The sequence below is a fragment of the Lonchura striata genome, chromosome 2 (assembly GCF_046129695.1).
Source record: "Lonchura striata isolate bLonStr1 chromosome 2, bLonStr1.mat, whole genome shotgun sequence".
NCBI lineage: Eukaryota > Metazoa > Chordata > Aves > Passeriformes > Estrildidae > Lonchura > Lonchura striata.
In genome coordinates, this window is record NC_134604.1 from 42,546,302 (window position 1) to 42,563,641 (window position 17,340).

General features: G+C 40.1%; 2 protein-coding genes across 2 annotated transcripts in view; one reads left to right on the forward strand and one right to left on the reverse strand.

The window, feature by feature from the left end:
* Positions 1-253: 253 nt before the first annotated feature.
* On the reverse strand, positions 254-13,408 carry DCUN1D5 (defective in cullin neddylation 1 domain containing 5). The gene is made up of 8 exons (XM_021529337.3): positions 13,047-13,408; positions 10,401-10,483; positions 7,877-7,947; positions 7,385-7,476; positions 2,467-2,575; positions 2,272-2,376; positions 1,305-1,407; positions 254-572 (listed from the first exon to the last, which is right to left on the reverse strand). The coding sequence occupies exons 1-8, from the start codon at positions 13,127-13,129 to the stop codon at positions 517-519; spliced, it is 702 nt and encodes a 233-aa protein (XP_021385012.1). The 5' UTR covers positions 13,130-13,408; the 3' UTR covers positions 254-516.
* A 781-nt stretch (positions 13,409-14,189) lies between these two features.
* The window catches only part of DYNC2H1 (dynein cytoplasmic 2 heavy chain 1), a 143,665-nt gene continuing 140,514 nt past the window's right edge, over positions 14,190-17,340 (forward strand). The window contains exons 1-2 of the mRNA XM_021529338.3: positions 14,190-14,634; positions 16,973-17,143. Of these exons, the coding sequence (XP_021385013.2) occupies positions 14,434-14,634; positions 16,973-17,143 (372 nt within the window). The 5' untranslated portion in view covers positions 14,190-14,433. The remainder of the gene's footprint in view (positions 14,635-16,972; positions 17,144-17,340) is intronic.

Consider the following 17,340-nt stretch of genomic DNA (forward strand, 5'->3'; position numbering starts at 1 on the left):
CTGTGGCACAACCCATAACCAATACTTACTACGTAAATTAGCACAATCCCACCCGGGGCTTCCAAAATCACTCATTCTTTCTAATATTTGCCACACAGACAATCAAACCAACAGCAAGCAACAGCACTAATTAAGCATTTTTAAGGTCTTCAAAAATTCATAGCAAAGGGCACTTCTGAGAAAGATATCTTATAGATTTGGTTTTAAAAATAGACACCACACTCACATTCAAGGGACATCCTTCACATTTAAGCCTTTGTCACAAATCTGAATCTTTATTGTTCTGAAATAAATGCTATAAACATAAGACTCAAAACAAGAACTCCAACTTTCAGTCTCAGAAGAGGTGTGGTTCAATGCCCATATCACATGTAACAAGAAAGTCTCCTTAAAAAAGGAAAAAAAAAATTACTGCAAAGTCTTTCTTATGAATGAAAATGCAATCCTTTGTTTTTCTCATTACTTTGTGTACAGGCGGGCACAAAAAAAACTTTTGCATTTTCTTTTGAATTTTTGCTATGACGCTTGACGAACTTTCTGCCATTCAACAAATTCATCCAGAAGTACAGGCCCTGCAAATGGACAAAACTTGGAGTTATAATTGGCAATATCTTTCAAACACCTTTTTAAGTATGAGGGTTAAAACTACTGGTCTAGGAAACATCCATGTCAATCCTATGGTAAAATACCCATAAATTAGTGCCAGTCATTCCAATCCAAGGATGATAAAAAGTGCACAAAAAGAAATTTATGGAAAAAATTGCTCCTAATATCTTACAGGTGGATGAACTGAATGAAAAGCATAAAAATAATCTTGTAAGTCAGCACAACTAATTCCTTCTTACCAAAGTTTTCAAAATGGTGAATAATTAGAACATGGACCAAAACAGGAATTAGGCAATTCAGTCATGGCATGGCTGACTACCAGCCAGGTGATGAGCTCAACCCCAAGTACCAGCAGGTAGGCAAGAATTGCTTATTATATACTAGTACAAAATAAGAGTTTGCTGTTTATAATTCTACTTGCAAGTCTACAGTTGCATGCAGCAAGCACCTTCATTAGACTCTCACTGAATACAAGCTGGCTCAATTAAACCATCATAGTATTGACACACTATACCCCTGACAAACAATTAGGTAAAAAATTAATATCTGCAGCTTGAAGATGGATGGTTATCAGGGCTGTTTTTCTATTCATCGTTGGGAAAAAAAACCCTTACAGCATTGTTTCTGTTATAGAAGTTTTATGCAATTTTAACATTCTCTGCTAATATTTGAATAAGCAAAACATTAAGAATACTTACATGCACCATCTTCATCATAGTTGCTAAGATCTGCATGAACAGTCCTGCTGAACTCTAGTACATTGTACCACTGATCCTTGTTCATAACTCTATACTTCGATTGCTAGGAAAAGTAATTTCAAAATATTAAAATGTCAAGTGGCATTTGGTACTCCTGCATCACACTTATTTTATCTTCAATGAGTTCCTAACAAACTATTTAAGGGGTAACAATGGCTATTACTTGATTTTCCATTTCTAAAAATACTACACATTAACATACTTCATAGTTATGAAATGACATTAAATGATTTCGTGGAAGATCAGAGCAGAATCCAGTTCCTCAAAACCTGGAAATCAGTAAGTCACCACTCTAAGCATCAAAACCTGGTATATTTTTGCCTTGCCCTGAAGTGGGGCATATCTAACTCAGATATATTTCCAGAATGAACTATTAAAAAAAAAAAAAAAAAAAGTCTTTTCTCCAGGGTACAATACATTATGATCATAAGGACATCTACTTTGCCGTGCTAGCACTGTTTTGAAGCCAGGGAATAATATCAAGCCCTATGTGTTCCACAACCTATACATCCATTCACTTTAATCCGTCACTTGCAGCTGAGCTGACTGAAATCTTCCAAAGAGAGTCAGAGATTGAGGTACCTTCACACTATATCTGCACAAAGCAAACTTGAAATGCAGTGTAGATGCAGCTGAAGAGACTAGTGAGGCTCTACTACTTGCTTTCAAATTTATATTTACAGTAAAATCAAGACAGAATTTTAGCTGCCTTTGATAAGAAAAGGGGCTGAGGCACAGGGAGGAAGATGAGGATCTGTGATGCATACAAGAACATCACTGTTTCATAAGCACATTGACCAAGGGAAAGGGAGCAATATGGATATATTAGTGAGTAAAATAAACACAGTATTCTCACAGAACAGTCCAACTACTATGCCAACATTCACAAAGTTAAGGAAACTTGTACCTCCAGGTATTGATAAAATACTGAAAACAGTGGCCAAGTTCTTCCAAGTAGAAGAGCTAACATGGACTTTGCAGTATCAATATCAAGACTTCGCTGGTCTTTTTCCTAAGGTTGAATAAAGAAAGCACAGAAACCAATCAAGTACAAGCTTGCTGAATAAATAAAAGAACTTCCCTAACATTTCAGCAGTCTTACCCTTGCAAAATCAAAGGCGTATCTGTAGATATTCTTAAAGGATGAAATGTCATTCAACTGTGACCGTAAGAAGTCAAATTTACTCTGTAATTTTTCTGTACAGTCACACCTTAAACAAAAAAACCATAATAAAAACATTAGGAGTTCAAAACACAACATTAAGCAGTGAAAAAAATGCCAGCAAACTTAAAAAATTAAAATTGCCAAAACACAATCATTAGATATACAGGAGTAATACTGTGAAACTGACTTATTGAACATGCTCAATATTTGCAGCTCACTGAAATGATGAATGCTGGCTTCTGTAAACATGTTTTTTGTTTTAAATATATCAGCAACATAATATGAAGTGCATGCTTCACATCTCAAACAATAGTCTTTTAATTCCAAACTCTAATCTATATTCATACCCAGCAGTAGGTTATCTTCCAATCACTATCAATGTTTGAAGAAAACATCATTCAGTGTGCACTAAGGGATAAAATCCAGCTGTAAATAATGGGAAAACACAAACCCTAAACATATCATTTTGAAGTGTGTGTTTACAAATAGCAGGATTGAGCAGGCACTCTGCAAAACATACTAGTCTGCTCATGTTTTATGACTGATAAATGCAAGCTCTGATAAAACCTTAATCACCTGAAATAGTAGTTATTCAACTGAAAAATCAAAGGCTGTATGAAAACCTACAGATCCACTAGACAACAGCATAGAGCTTTGGCAAAAATAACCCTTTGGCAGAAAGATCTCCTTGTACTTCACTCAGCAAAGAATTTTGTTTCTAAATAGAAAATGGGTCAGATTCACCAATGGCAAAGGAGAATGCAATTTAACTTTGAAAATCCTCCAGAAAATACTCAGCCAATACAACAGTTATAAAAGGATATTTTATTCCTACAAAAAAGCTGCCATGACTAAAAAAGAATAAATTAAAAAAATTATCTACTTTGCCTTGTATCCTTTGTGAAGAAGCATACTTTCAGAAATGCAGTGTACATAAATACTTCCTTTGGTTATGTGTCCCCCTTTTGCAGCCTGCCTCTCAGAGAATACATTTGCACCTCTAACAGCTCCACATGGACTTGTCACACAGGCCCCCAGCAAGGGCCCTTTGGGGGTACTGCAGGTTGCCGAGATGCTGGGCTTTGGTGCTGTACTTTGCCCACAGCTGATACTTCCTGTTCCTTAGATCTGCCAGCTTGTGTGTGCACAGCTGTCTGTCAGTCTGTCTCTCAGACTGCAACAAGACAAATGTAGCAATTCCAAATGATGCAACCTTTTATTATTTCTTGTCTCTAGCAGCATCTACCTAAAGCAGCACTGAGTCCTAGCCAACACTGGTGCAAAATAAATAAAACTATTAGCTAATTACACTACATATTCAGATGACAACTAGTATATTCTGCGATAAACCATACGAGAAATTGAGAAGAACTTTAGAACTAAAAATAAAATTACTTTTTTTGTCTTCAGCCATCTAATTGGTCTGTATGCTACTACTTAACCCTTAAAACTGGGGGTTTTCTAGCATAGCATTTTGCTATGCTAGAAAGGCATTGCGTTTTTTATTCAGATCTCTTCTATGTGCAAAGCTTCATACTTCCACCCAAATGTTCTACATATTTGAGGACAAATCTACTTATTTGATCTACCTAAATGTTCAAGTCATAAGTGTACTAGTGACATATAAAATATTTATAGTGGGTTTACCACACATTGTTAAATATAATTCAACAGATTATTTACCATATCATGGGTAAATACAAATTTCAGTATGTTTAAATTTCTTGCAAACTACTTTGTTAAAATTGTTCAAATAATCATAAATCTAAGTGCAAAGTAAAATACCAGCTGTTTGTCTACTATACTATTGGTTATGTGTATTTTAATACACAATTGATTCTTTTGAAAAAGTTGGTATGAAAATGAACAATTACTAAGTGTCACAACTCCTAAGCAATTTATTATTAGTGCATTTATAACCAAAAAGCCAAATGGATCATGCTCAGACCAGCACCAACCTCTTGATCCTGACACACAGACATATTTCTATTATAGCTGTTTAGGGCATTTCTGTACCTAGCACTGACTTTCCTCCCAAAAAGAGGCAAGGAGTTGTTAAACTCCCTTTTTATAGAGGTACAGCTGCCTGTGTGCTTGTTATCATAAAACAGATGACTGAAATCACCCATACTTAGAATAATCTTCCTAATAATCAGAAGAACATTCTAATTAGCACAAGTGAATTAACACTAAACTTCTGTACAGACACTAGAAAAAGATGCGATTGCTCAAACTGTCTTTACTGAAAGATAGCACTAAATAGTGTTACCTCAAGATCAACAAAAGTAGACATTAGCTTACAACACTCTCTTCTCATCCCTATGTCACATTTTTAACAAAACTAAAATTATCACCACAAAGTGGATGCATTTTAATTTCTGTTGAGGTAGAGAGATAATCTGAGGCATAGCTAACATGAACAAAACCATGATTCATTAACTCCTACTCAGATATTCCAATGTTTTATATTTCACTTGTCTTCTACTAAAAGAAAAATCAGTAAGATGTATACAAACATTAAACCAAAAGCGTTTAATGTTAGTATATACATTTCATCCTAAGGAGGATGAAATAATCGGTCTAGCAGAGATACTTGATTCTCTCTGCTATGAAGACAGCTTACATATATACATACATATATATGTATATGCACACACACACATGTGGCAGAATTCGTCCTGCCTACAAAACGTACTGGAAACCTCCTAGCCTAAGTTGCTAAGGTCTCATAAGATGATATTTAGGCCTCAATTCACCTTAACTTTGGCAGTATCTACCTCACCACACACTTATTTTACCCATCTCTAAACAGCAAACTTCACCAGTGTGTTATGAAACAATATGCAGAGAGAATGTCACTTCAAGATTCAGGTACCCAAATGCTGCCATCTAACTGCAGATTAGAGATAGATATCCTAAGCTCCAGGTCTACCATTTATAGAGGACTAGCCAAGCAACCTCTAAGAGCAATTCAGGTGACTATTAGGTCTTAGGGCAAACTGGATACTTCCCTAGGCTCTATTACACTGACTGGATCTCCAAAGATTACAAGAAGAGTTTAAGAAATCCAGCTCTTGCATATAAACCAAACATTTAGGTATGTTATTATTGAGCTGAATTCCACACAGCACTGCTTATGCAGTTACCTTGTGTGACATTTTACATATTTTGAAATAAAGATTCTGTAACAGAAGTCTATGTAGAATACAATCTGGGGTTTTAATGCATTTAAATCTCATTTATTCATGCAAAAATTAAAAGGAAAAAAAATAAGCTGTGCAAGCATCCAGTAATATTTTACTGTTTCAAGTGTAAACCCCTTTTCCTTCAAACTTGTGTTAAACCTTTCAAGGGAAAATAACCCCATTCCAGATGATATCCCGTAATATGATCCTCCATTCCTAGTAAGCAACAACAGCACAAGTCTACAGGTTTATATTTTCTTTCATCATGGTTTAACCCCAGATAGTAACTAAGCATCACAGAGCTGCTCACTCACTCCCAGCCAAAATCTGCAAGTATTTTTAGCCAATGGATTTTGAGTTATGTGAGCATCTCTGCTTCACCCAGCTGCTTAGCCAGCTTTTTAGAGAGCAACAGTAGAAGCAAAACATACACATTAACTGCTTTAGGCTTAGACAAGTGCTCTCGCCAGAAGTCTTTCTATGAAAATGCACAGCAGCACCCTAGTTTCAGTATTAAACACATTTAGACTACAGCATGACCAGCTCTGTTCTGAAAAGAACCAGAGGATTTTCAGTCAGCAAATTATTAGAAACAAAGTCTGAAGCATCAGCTCTGAACAGGTGCTTGATTTCATACATCTTTGTGCTTGCATTCTGTGAGATTGGCTAACTCTCGAAAGCTTCTATTAAAATAGAAGCATAAAAATTAAATACTTCAGATAAGTGACCAATACCCATTCACTGCATCTGAAAAATCATGCACCCAGAATCTAATCTGTACTTCTGAATTACAGATAATCTAATCATTCCAGCACCTAATTTAATTTCTGGTGATAGTCACAAAATAATCAAGGCATCTATCAGAAGCCTGATCCCAAATCAACTGAGAGTTGAGAGTCAGTCCAGAGCCATAGTTTTGAGTAACCAGAGGGTGGTATATGCCTGATACAATTTCCCACGCCAATCCACAACTGACAGGGCAAGGGAAAAATCACGCCCTCTTTCCCACTGTGCTCTAGCTGCAATATTAAATGCAGTGTCATAACAAGACACCTTTAAAACACTAGGGTACCACAAGTAGTCACACCAAGAACAAACAAAAAGTAACAACTGAATTAAGCCTCACAAAAAGCTGATTAATGTAAGAAACAATCTCTTCAGGCAGAGCATTAACTCACCAAAAATTCAAATGCAAACAGAAAGAGAAATAAGTTAATTTACAAATTGAAAAGGTGTTATTTAACCTAAACATGGCTTCTGATGTACATCTAGTAACACCAATAGCCAAAATTATTATCCATGCAGTTCTCATCTATAAAGCTCAAAAATCAGTAAAATCTTTCCATAATATAAGTGCTGAGATATAAATAAGTAGATGTGGAGATGCACATAAGTATATCTGCTAATTAGAATGGTATTTTAGCATATTGTTGCAAGAAAAGGAAGCCACCAAAACCTGACTTAACTAGGTTTAGACAATAACTCAATCCTTTGAGTGAACTCAGATTAATTTTGCATTAGTAGACCAAAACAAGAACTAAAAGCCAGCTTTCTTTTGTGTCTTATTTCTAACATACATGAAACAGAGCATAGAATAGTTAAGAATAGTTAAGTTACAGGTACAATCATAAAATCAGAACATTCTATTAGATATGTAAAAACACTCTTACTGTAATGAGGTCATTCCTTTTAACCATTCTTCCTTGGTAAAAAATCCCATGCTTTCAGCCTCTAGTTTCCAGGCTAAAACTAACATAATAATCTAAAAGAAACAAAATAAAAATAAGGGGAGGAAAATGAGTAAGTATGTAAGAAAAGGCTGATTTAGTCATGTCCAAGAATAAAACTCCAAAGCATTCAAACATTCTAGCAGTTGTGGTATGCGCCTGGGCTTCATATTTGTTACCATTAAAAAATTTAGCTACATGCAATTTTTTCCCCAATTTCAATTTTTGAAAATTAAGTATTACTATAATAAACCCACCCAAAAAACCCTCACACATCAGCCAAGTATAATTGATGTATTCAGCTGAAATATTGTAGAGCAGCTCCTACAAGTAGGAAGACTAAAAACTCTTTGTTTAGTGGAATTAAGAGTTTTACACAACTTAACATTATCTAATACCCCCTTAGGTGTTATTAGCACTATGAAAGAAACTTACATTTTCAGGTTCAACACCGATGTCTTCACAGAATTTTTCCATTCCTTCAGGGCCTACAACTTCATCAGGACCTTCAAAGCAAAAACCACACCAGAGTGAAATCCAAGTAACATTCACTGCTCATAAGGGTAATGCACAATAATTAGGCTATATTGTACCCAAAGTATTTCTAAAACATTGAATTACACTATTAGGTAGCTTTTAAGCTAGACCTATTCTACCAAGTGCAATTGTGTAGACATGTATGTGCGACACCAGAATGTTTGTTCTGTGCACTGCCTCCCTATGACAGCAGTTGAGCCATTTCAATTTTGTATCTGAGTTTTCAAAAGAATCCGTAGAGCTTCCTATTGACACAGCTCAACACCAATAACTGTGGCAGTCAATTAAGACAATTTAGGTACCACTACTCTCTGCTGAAGTTACTTTATGAATAATGTTCTTCAAAAAATTATTTCATCAACAACAAAAAAATCTAATTCTGTCTGAGCTACTATTACAGATATTCTTTGGATGGTGCTAACATTATAGGTTTATGCTAAAACAGAGGAGGGTGAATCTGAAAATAATATGAGTTTTACAATGCTGAGTAAGACAAAGTGATAACAAATTGAAGAAATGCTGAGCACGTTAGTCATATACAAAGCAAAAAAAAGGTTCAGGGGTGCAATGAAAAGAAATTGATTAGGACCACAAGTGTTATGCTGTCATTTCTCCATTTTAATATGAAAGCCTCTAAAATGCAGCAAAACAGTGCATTGAAAGAGTGCATATGGACAGAGTCGAGGGCATTTTGTTCCTTTAATCTCTCGCTGGCTTCAGTTATTTTGACTAAGCCTCCAAAAATTACTCATAGTGGGCAGCCAAATATTATTAAAAGGCCTGTCAACACAGTATTTTAATAGGTCTTGGATCATTACATTAACATTTATCAAGTATGAACTCATGTAGAAGGCAAAGCTTTTAGCTTCCAAAACAACATACTGCTTCACAACATTTTGGCAAATATTGCTACTTATAATAAATAGATAAGAGTCCTAGATCAACCTGTCTCTACTTTGTCTGATGCCACTGTAGGCAGAATGCTCTTTAAGAATCTGGATAATCTGCTTTGAATAACTACTCACTGTGAGATAAGAACATTGTCAATAAAACCTATTGAGAATGGCTACTTTTACAGAAAAATAAAATCCAACTGACACTTAAGATGACAAACCCCCACCTCCTGAAAAATAAAAATATTGCAAAGGACATTTTGCCTAAGTAAGCAAGGCCAAACAGTGTTAAGATAGAAAATGCTAAAAGGAAAAAAACAAAAGCAAATTATGAAGAGAAGCACATACAAGGTTTCACTGGTAATGACAAGTAAAAGCTTGAATAAGTGTTTCTGGTCCAGAAATCATATGAAAAGCTCATATACATATATGTGTATGTATAGTTTTATCTTTTAATGGAAACATTTTATCTCCCATTGTATATAATTTAACTGGAATTCTATTTTGCACTGGAAATGTGGCATTTATTGATTGCTGGTCAACTAAAAGTATAACCTCCTACATTCAATTCTTGAATGCCAAAATTTATAGACATTAATTCTAAAGAATGTGCAAATAGATTTATCACAAGAAAATTAATAGAGAGCAGATTACTATAAACAAGAGTAGCTCATTGGTGTGCAAGTTCATTGGCTGCAAGGAAAATATTAGTCCTGACAAATATACTCAAACCAGTTGCTGGCAGATAAATTAGCAGCTCTCTCCATACTAAGACTTGGCAATTAATGAGTTTTAATCATCAACCAGTTATGATGGACTTTAAGTAGTGACTAGACAAGAAATTAACAACAATTTAGAAATCCTGAGTTCAGAAACCATATAACTGGTAAACAAATAGCAATAATAGTGTAGTAAAATCTGCAAAATACACTGCACATTCACTGAAAGCAGCTATTTGATGGCAATTGTGAGTTATTTCAAAGAGGCTACTTCAAATACTTCTGGAATAAAATAAATAAAAGTATTTAGAATATAAAAAATGTTAGTACAAATTCTCAGATGGAAAACCAATATAAACCTCTATTATTTTGTTTTGTTAAACAGAAATCCAAGGAGCTTAAATCATGACCTATATCATTAGTCTTCCAATATGATCACAAAGAAGATATAAGCAGATACATAAGCATCAATCTGAATTATCTCTCAATGTCCTGATCACTAATTGCCAATTTCAAAGCAAGAAATAGAATCACTCATTATATCCTGGCTCAACATTGTACTGCTCAATATCTGTTATTTCATTTTAAAGTTACAAAACAGAGTAAACAAATGTAAGCCAAAAAGAACAAATACCAAGAAGGTAATAATAAAAACTATCCTAATTCAAGTGTGCATCATAAGGAAGCAAATATGAACATATTTTTATGTTTACATCAGCATACAAAAAGTAAAATCCAAGTAGTATTTTATGTATTGCTTTATTTAAAATTAAACCATATATTTTCAAACACAAATCCATTGCATATTACCTGCATATTCATAAAACCAAGCCAGGCACTTTTTGCTTGAAAAATGCTCCTCTCCACTTATTACTTTACCAGATGCTTGTGATCTGCAGTAGCAAATAGAAACACACGGTTGAAGAGTGTTATTTTAATAAGACATATGAAAATCAGGAAAAATTAAATTACACAACATTTATTATTAATCTATTTAAATTGTTTCACATCTACACTTATGCTGAATTTCAAAGAAGTCAGCGGTCATCCTCAACTCCTGTTGAGACATAAAATTACCTTTAGATTACAATAATCTTATAGTTTAATTTATTGCATCTACTACTTTTTCTGAAATGCAGTACTGTTATCTTGTAGATATTAAACAAACAAACAAAAAAACCCACACAGATGGCCAAAATATCACCTTCTCAGTAATTAAAATGCCTTATTATCTACTTTTATTTATACATACAGGCATTTAATGTTAGGTCTCTAATAAGCAGCTTGATCTTCAAGAGTGCTGAACATGCACAGATCCCATTAAGGTCAACAGAAGCTGCAGAGTTTGATATATTTAAAAGTCAGGCTATATATAGTTAACCATCCAAATTTGGGAAAAAACTTGGTCAATTGGTTTACATTATACATGCAATTAAGAATGTGCAAATTGTATAGATATTTGCTACATATACCAGAATAATAGTGTGCAATCTGTGATGAGACTGAAGCTGCTCAGCACACACAGCTTTCCCCCATCATTGTCTTCATTATGTAACACACAACCCAGTTTGCCTAGGAAGTGAATTCTCTAATTCATCATTCATTAAAAGAATGCACAGAATTTCTTCCAGTACAAACACCAACACGGGCTACACAAAGGCATCTTCAGTCAGTAAGGAGCCGCAGCACCTTTTCAATGCATCCTCCTTTCACACGCAAATTATAGACTTTTAGAACGAGCTAAGGTTATTTCTAACAATGAGGTGAGAACTAATCATATGAGAGGATTTAAAATTATGCAGCTCCCACATTATAATTTTAAAATTAAATCATCAAGCAGGAGAAGAACAGTTCAATTTTGAGAGGGGTGAACAACTTTAACTCCCCATGTGTCGTTTTTAGCTTCAGTGGAGAAGAACACAACACTCTGAAGAAGCAGCCTTCTGTGTTGAAAGCTAGAATTAAAGGAGTCCTACAAACATTCATCCATCCATCCAATTGACATTAGGAACACAAGCCACCAGAAAGAGGCAGTCATATGGTATGCTATTGCTTATTGGCTTTATCCAGATTAACATAAATCTATTTGTAATCACTGATTTTACTAAAGAATATTACCAATAATTTGTTGTGCAAGAACATAATGCCAAAAATGCTTGTGTATCTAACATTTTCTGATCACCTAGCATGAACTCTCACTTACATCATAGTTTTTGCCTAACAACTAGCTCCCTGTAGAACCTGTGTTTTTTTTTTCCTAAGCTATGAAAACACTTTAAGTAAAAGAAATTAAGATCATAAAACTTCAGTTAAGTGTTCTAGAAAGACAAACTGATAGTGAACACATGAAAACAAGTGCTAAGATGAGCAAGGAAACTCAATGTTGATATTACAAAACAAAATAACTTAGTTTTTTAAAGTATACAAAATAAAGTATGAGAAAACAGAAGTGCTCCCCCTAAATGTACTTTAAGGCAGAACCATGAGGGAGTAGAGTGGAACAGAGAATAATGCTGGCACAAGAATACTTATTTATAGGCAATGAATAAACTGACTGAAACTAAAAGGTCATCAATGACCATAAAAAGTGAGCTTTAGAACAGTTACTCAAAATGAAGAGTCATAACAAAGTAAGAGCCTGGGTACTTCTAAGCTCAAGTTTGGCCAGCCTACGAGAAAGGCCATCTGCCACAAATTTTTGCAATAGCCATTCCCGTAGTGTTGATTTCGCAAGTTCTTGGTATCCTCATGTCCTCAGGACCTTAGTAGTAACTACTGCTTTACTGGCATACTTAACAAGGTCTAATACATGAAGCAGGCAGTTCCTTCTGGGAAGACACACTGTAAGCTCCTGCTGCACCGTGCTAATGGTTTATCATTCTAACAGCAACTTTTGGGCGTCATGGCAAAAAGCGATCTTTTTATAGTAGTTAATGAACAAGATGCTTCCGACTCCTGAATTTATCAGAGAAACCTTTCCTGCTCTTATTTTCCAGTGTGCTGACCAATCCTTCCAATTCGCTGCAAAAAAAAAAAAAAAAAAAAAAAAAAGAAAAAAAAAAGAAAAAAAGGGGGGGCTGGAGGGAGAAGAAAAAAGGAGGAAACGACGATTTAGCACAGACACTGAGTACTGGCAACCTTAAAGCGAGGAGAGCCGCCTACCCTAGGGAAATAGAAGGAACATGAGGACAAATGCCAGTACCGGCCCCTGCGGTACAGCCCAAGGCGAAGCCAGCCAGGAACGGGAGCCGTTCGTGGCGTTTCTCGCCGAGGCGTGCCCACGCCGCACGCCGCCGCCGGCACGGCGAGCCCCGCACCTGCCCCACGGCACGGCCGCGGCCCCGCCGACCCCGCCGGGCCGCACAGGCCCGCCCGCCATCCCGGGCACCCCGGGGCCGCGGAGGAGCGGCCCGGGACGTGACCGCCGGCACCGGCCGCCGCCCCGCGAGACGGTACCTGCCGAGTTTACATTTCTTGAGGCCGGTATCGTCCGCCGCCGCCGCCACCCCCGAGGACTTCCTCTTCTTCTTCACCGGCATCGTCCTGCCTCGGGGCGCGGCCGCCCCGCTGCCGGGGCCCGCAGCCGAGGCTCCCCCGGGCTCCCTTCCCCTGGCCGCCGCCGCCTCCCGAGACCGGCGGTGAGGAAACGAGAGGAGACCCCGTTCCCGCCGCTTCTCCCCAGCCCCACCGGGCGCTGCCGCTCCCCGCTCGCTGCGGGCAGACGCCGCCGCCTCCCCGTTCGCAGAAGCGGGTGTCGCGCCGGGGGCGGGAGCGAGCGCGGGCGGTATCGGCTGCGGAGGGAACGGCGAGAACGACCCGGACACAGACGGCGCCGGCAGGAAGTGGTAGCGCCGCCGGGGCGGGGCCGCGCCGGGAGCCGCCCCCGGGGGGGCGGGGCTGCAGCGCGTGTTTCCCGGCCGGAGCGGGAGCCGGCGTGCCGGGTACAGCGCGGCGTTCGCAGCGGAACAAGCCGGGCAGCGCCACCCCTTCCAGGGCTTTCGGACCCGCGCGGGCACTGCCCGCACCCCGGGCAGCTGGCTGTCCCGTCAGCGCTGGAGGCGGGCTCGGGGCTGGGCTGCCGAGAGGCGCGAGCGGTGGCCGAGGTCAAGCGCAGCTGCTGGGCGGGGCGGGAGGCGCTCCGTCCCTTTAGAGACCCTCTAGGGAAGCGGCCGGGAGCGCCGAGCGGGGCGCGGATCGCTACGCCCGAACTGACCCGCGAAACCACCGGCAACCACGGGCCAGCCTGTGGTCTCGGTGGGCGGTCTGAGCACTCGCCCAGCGTTCTCCGGGCCCGGGACCGCAGTCCTCCTCGGCCTCGCTGTACCGGGCACCTCGGGCTCCCTAGCGGCGTGGGGCGGGGGCGGGGGAAACACTTCAAGTACTGCAGCGGCCGTGACGCCGTGACGGAGCTGATGGCAGGAGAGATACTTCTGTGAACTCGGGGGAAGCCTGGAAGCGGATCGGGCTGGCCGAGCCCCGGGTGACTCCCGGGCGCTGCTGCCGTGCGAGGAGCAGCGCGGCACCTTCCCCGCCCCGCCCGCCGGGCCGGTCTGTCCCGCCCCGTTCCGCTGATTTCCGAGCGCGTCGACCGCCGCCTCCTTGCCCGGCGCCGCCCGGAGCTAAGCCGCCTGCGCGCCAGGGCCGCCACCGCCGGTCACCATAGTGACGGGTCCCGACGGCGCCGGGACGGCTCCGGGCCTCTCCCCCTGGGCCCCGGAGCGAGCCGCCGTCCTTCCCGCCGCGAGCCTTTTGGGTCTTCTCCCGCCAGCGCCTGCATGTGCTCCCGTGGCGCTCTGGATCCACCCCCGCCTTGATCCTGCCTGGCGGGGTACGTGCCGCCACCATGGCCGGGGAGGGAGACCGGAGGAAGCGCTTTATTTCAGCCACGGCTGCCAACTACTTCGGGCTGGACCCGGCGGGCGGTGCCGCTGCCCTGGCCGCGGGGCTGCATTCCTGTCCGGAGCTGAGCCGCTTCCTCGACGACGGCAATGAGTTCCTGCTCGTGGTGCAGCACTCGGGCGCGCAGCTCAGCGCCTCCAACAAGGTACCGTAGTGTCCGGCGCCTGCGGGTCCCGCGTGTCCGCCGCGTCCCGGCGTGCGAGCGGGGATGCGGAGCCAGCCCAGGCTTGGCGGCCGTAAAAACTGGTGTCGGATTCGGGAGACATCTCCCTCCTGCGAATATCTGTGCAGATCTGTGTCTGCTGCAAGCTACTGGTGGCTGCTGTGGTTTAACCCCAGTCAGCAGATAAGGACTGTCCGCCAAACCCGCCGCGGGGAGAAGAATCTGAAAGAAAAGAACGCCATGGGTTGAGATAAGAACAGTTTAATAACTGAAACGAAATAAAATATAATGGCTAACTACTAACACACTAGTAATAATGTTAATAACTGTAATTAAAAGGGGCGAAAGAGGGGACTAAATCCCAAGAGAGACAAGAGACATACAGTGCAGTTATTCAGCACCCACTGACTGATGCCCAGCCGGTCCCCAGGAGCGATCGATGTCTCCCGACCAACTCCCCCCAGCTCATGCACTGAGCAGGATGCTCTGTGCTATGGAATATCCCTCTGGCCAGTTTGGATCAGCTGGCCTGGCCATGCTGTCTCACAGCTTCCTTGTGCCCTCCTCACTGGAAGAGAATGAAGCACTAAAAAGTCCTTGGTTTCAGATAATCACTGCTCAGCAGCAAGCAGTATATCAGTGTGATATTAACCTTATTCTCATACTAAACCCAAAATACATCACTGTAAGAAAATTAACTCTATCCTTGCTGAAACAAGAGCACTGTCCCTAGAGTCCACAAAGACCCTATGGTCAGCTGACAATATGTTTTGTTAGCAGATTGTGCCCATGTTGGTGCAGTTTTGATGTACTGTATATTGTCTCTATGTGAGACAATGTGATCTGCGGCATGGAGTCGGATGTTTGATTTCTTCCTGGACATGGCTGCATGCAGGTGTCCAAAAGGATTGCATAGGCAGTGTCTGTTCCATGCGAGGAAGGGACCCAGTGTGCAGCACATTGACTGATGTTTAACAAATCCAAGGTGGGTGTTTGTCCAAAGCATGCATTTTTCAAATGGATGTGTCCAGCTGTGAGGAAATCCAAGGACCGTTGTGTGAAATGTCCTGCCTTGTGTCTTGTGTTCAGCAAGCGACTTTTCAGGTTGCTACCATGGGATGTGATGTGCACTCAGTGTGACCACATAGGGAGGGCATGTGTGGTGCAAGCCACACAGAGTACAGGCAAGGTGTAGGTCTTGAAAATTGGACCTGTCATTCTGCAGTGAGACCAGGGACTTGGCGTCTGTTATGTTGGTGGCTTCACACATGGAAGAAGCATGTGAAGAGTCCTCAACATGTCACATGTGGACCCATAACTTGCATAACTCCTTGGTTAATCCTCTGTGAAGTCTAGTGCCTGCTGTATTCAGGCAAGAATGAACACATATGTGTACCAGTTTTTGGGGGGTGCTGCTGAACCACTGCCTAAAATATGAAGCAGCTTTCAGCAGCTGTGGAAGATGAGATGTATATTGGTGCTATACACTGTACTTGTCTCAGTGAAGCTATTTCTGTAGGAGTTGGGCTAAAGACTTGATAAGAAAATGAAACTGATATTGTCCAATTAAACTGAAAGCTATTCTTACTATGCTTTCTTTCCTTTAACAGAAAAATAGTACACAAATGTTTGCAATTACGCAGAATCTGGGATTTCACTTAGCATGTCTTTTTTCTATTAATTTATCAGATGTTTAATACATTTTCATGTTCTATGAATCCTTCTCAGCCACAAATAATTTCGGTGATTACTTTATGGCAATTTTTGAAATTTTACCCATAGGTTGGGCTGTGGATGGAACATTAGTCATGCTGCAATTTACGATTTTGCTGATGAAGGAGCATGCCCATCTCTGTTCTTGAGAAATCTACGAATAATGTATTTACAAACTCAGGAAAAACATACAGAATATTTAGAATATATAGAAAAATATTCCCAAAGGTTTGTAGCATAAAAATACAGTTTAAAAAATAGGCTTCATGTTTAGCTTCTCTAGGCACAAGACAGAGTTTCTGTTTTGTCCAGAGAAAGAGTTTTCAAAATATAGTAAGAAATTATGATATTTACAGACATTATATGCTGTAGAAGACTTTATGTATTTGATCTTGGAAGTCAGGTTCCTATGGACTAAAAAATGATTATAATAAAATATTTAATATTCTGTGCAAGTCGAATACTACCAGAATTTTATCAGAGGTTAGAGGGAGTAATATGGTATTTTACTTTTTTTCTTGATGCAAATTGTTTGCGTAAATGGTGTATGTAGTTTAGCAGTCAATAATGGCTTTCTAAACAAATCTTCTTTTCTTTATTATTACAGATTGAAGCTACTGATTCAAAGAATAATGTGTTGGTGTTCTTTAAGCTGAGACCTGATGTAATTACTGAAGATAATCTTCACAGTAATATTCTTGTGTCATCTATGCTAGATTCACCAATCAACACCCTTTATCAAGCTGTACGACAAGTTTTTGCACCAGTATTACTAAAGGTGAGCAATATATTAGTTTAATATTCTGTAGATTTATATTAAGACATTAGAATTCAATAGGATGTTGCCTAATTCTGAGCTAAATATTTTATGCTATGAAACCAAAATGTTTGAGGATATTAAGCAATGGGTGATAGTTATAATTTCTAAGTTAAAGAAAGTACTTAGGCTCCTATCAGTAAGGATGAGAGGAAGGG

What these genes read in the sequence shown, in the direction of transcription:
- DCUN1D5 (XM_021529337.3), bottom strand. Translation starts at nt 13,129, where the DNA reads ATGCCGGTGAAGAAGAAGAGGAAGTCCTCGGGGGTGGCGGCGGCGGCG. An exon ending in TCGGTGTTGAACCTGAAAAT is followed by an intron (nt 7,477 to 7,876) that starts GTAAGTTTCTTT and finishes TGTTTCTTTTAG; the next exon opens with ATTATTATGTTAGTTTTAGC. An exon ending in AAAGGAATGACCTCATTACA is followed by an intron (nt 2,576 to 7,384) that starts GTAAGAGTGTTT and finishes TTTTTGTTTAAG; the next exon opens with GTGTGACTGTACAGAAAAAT.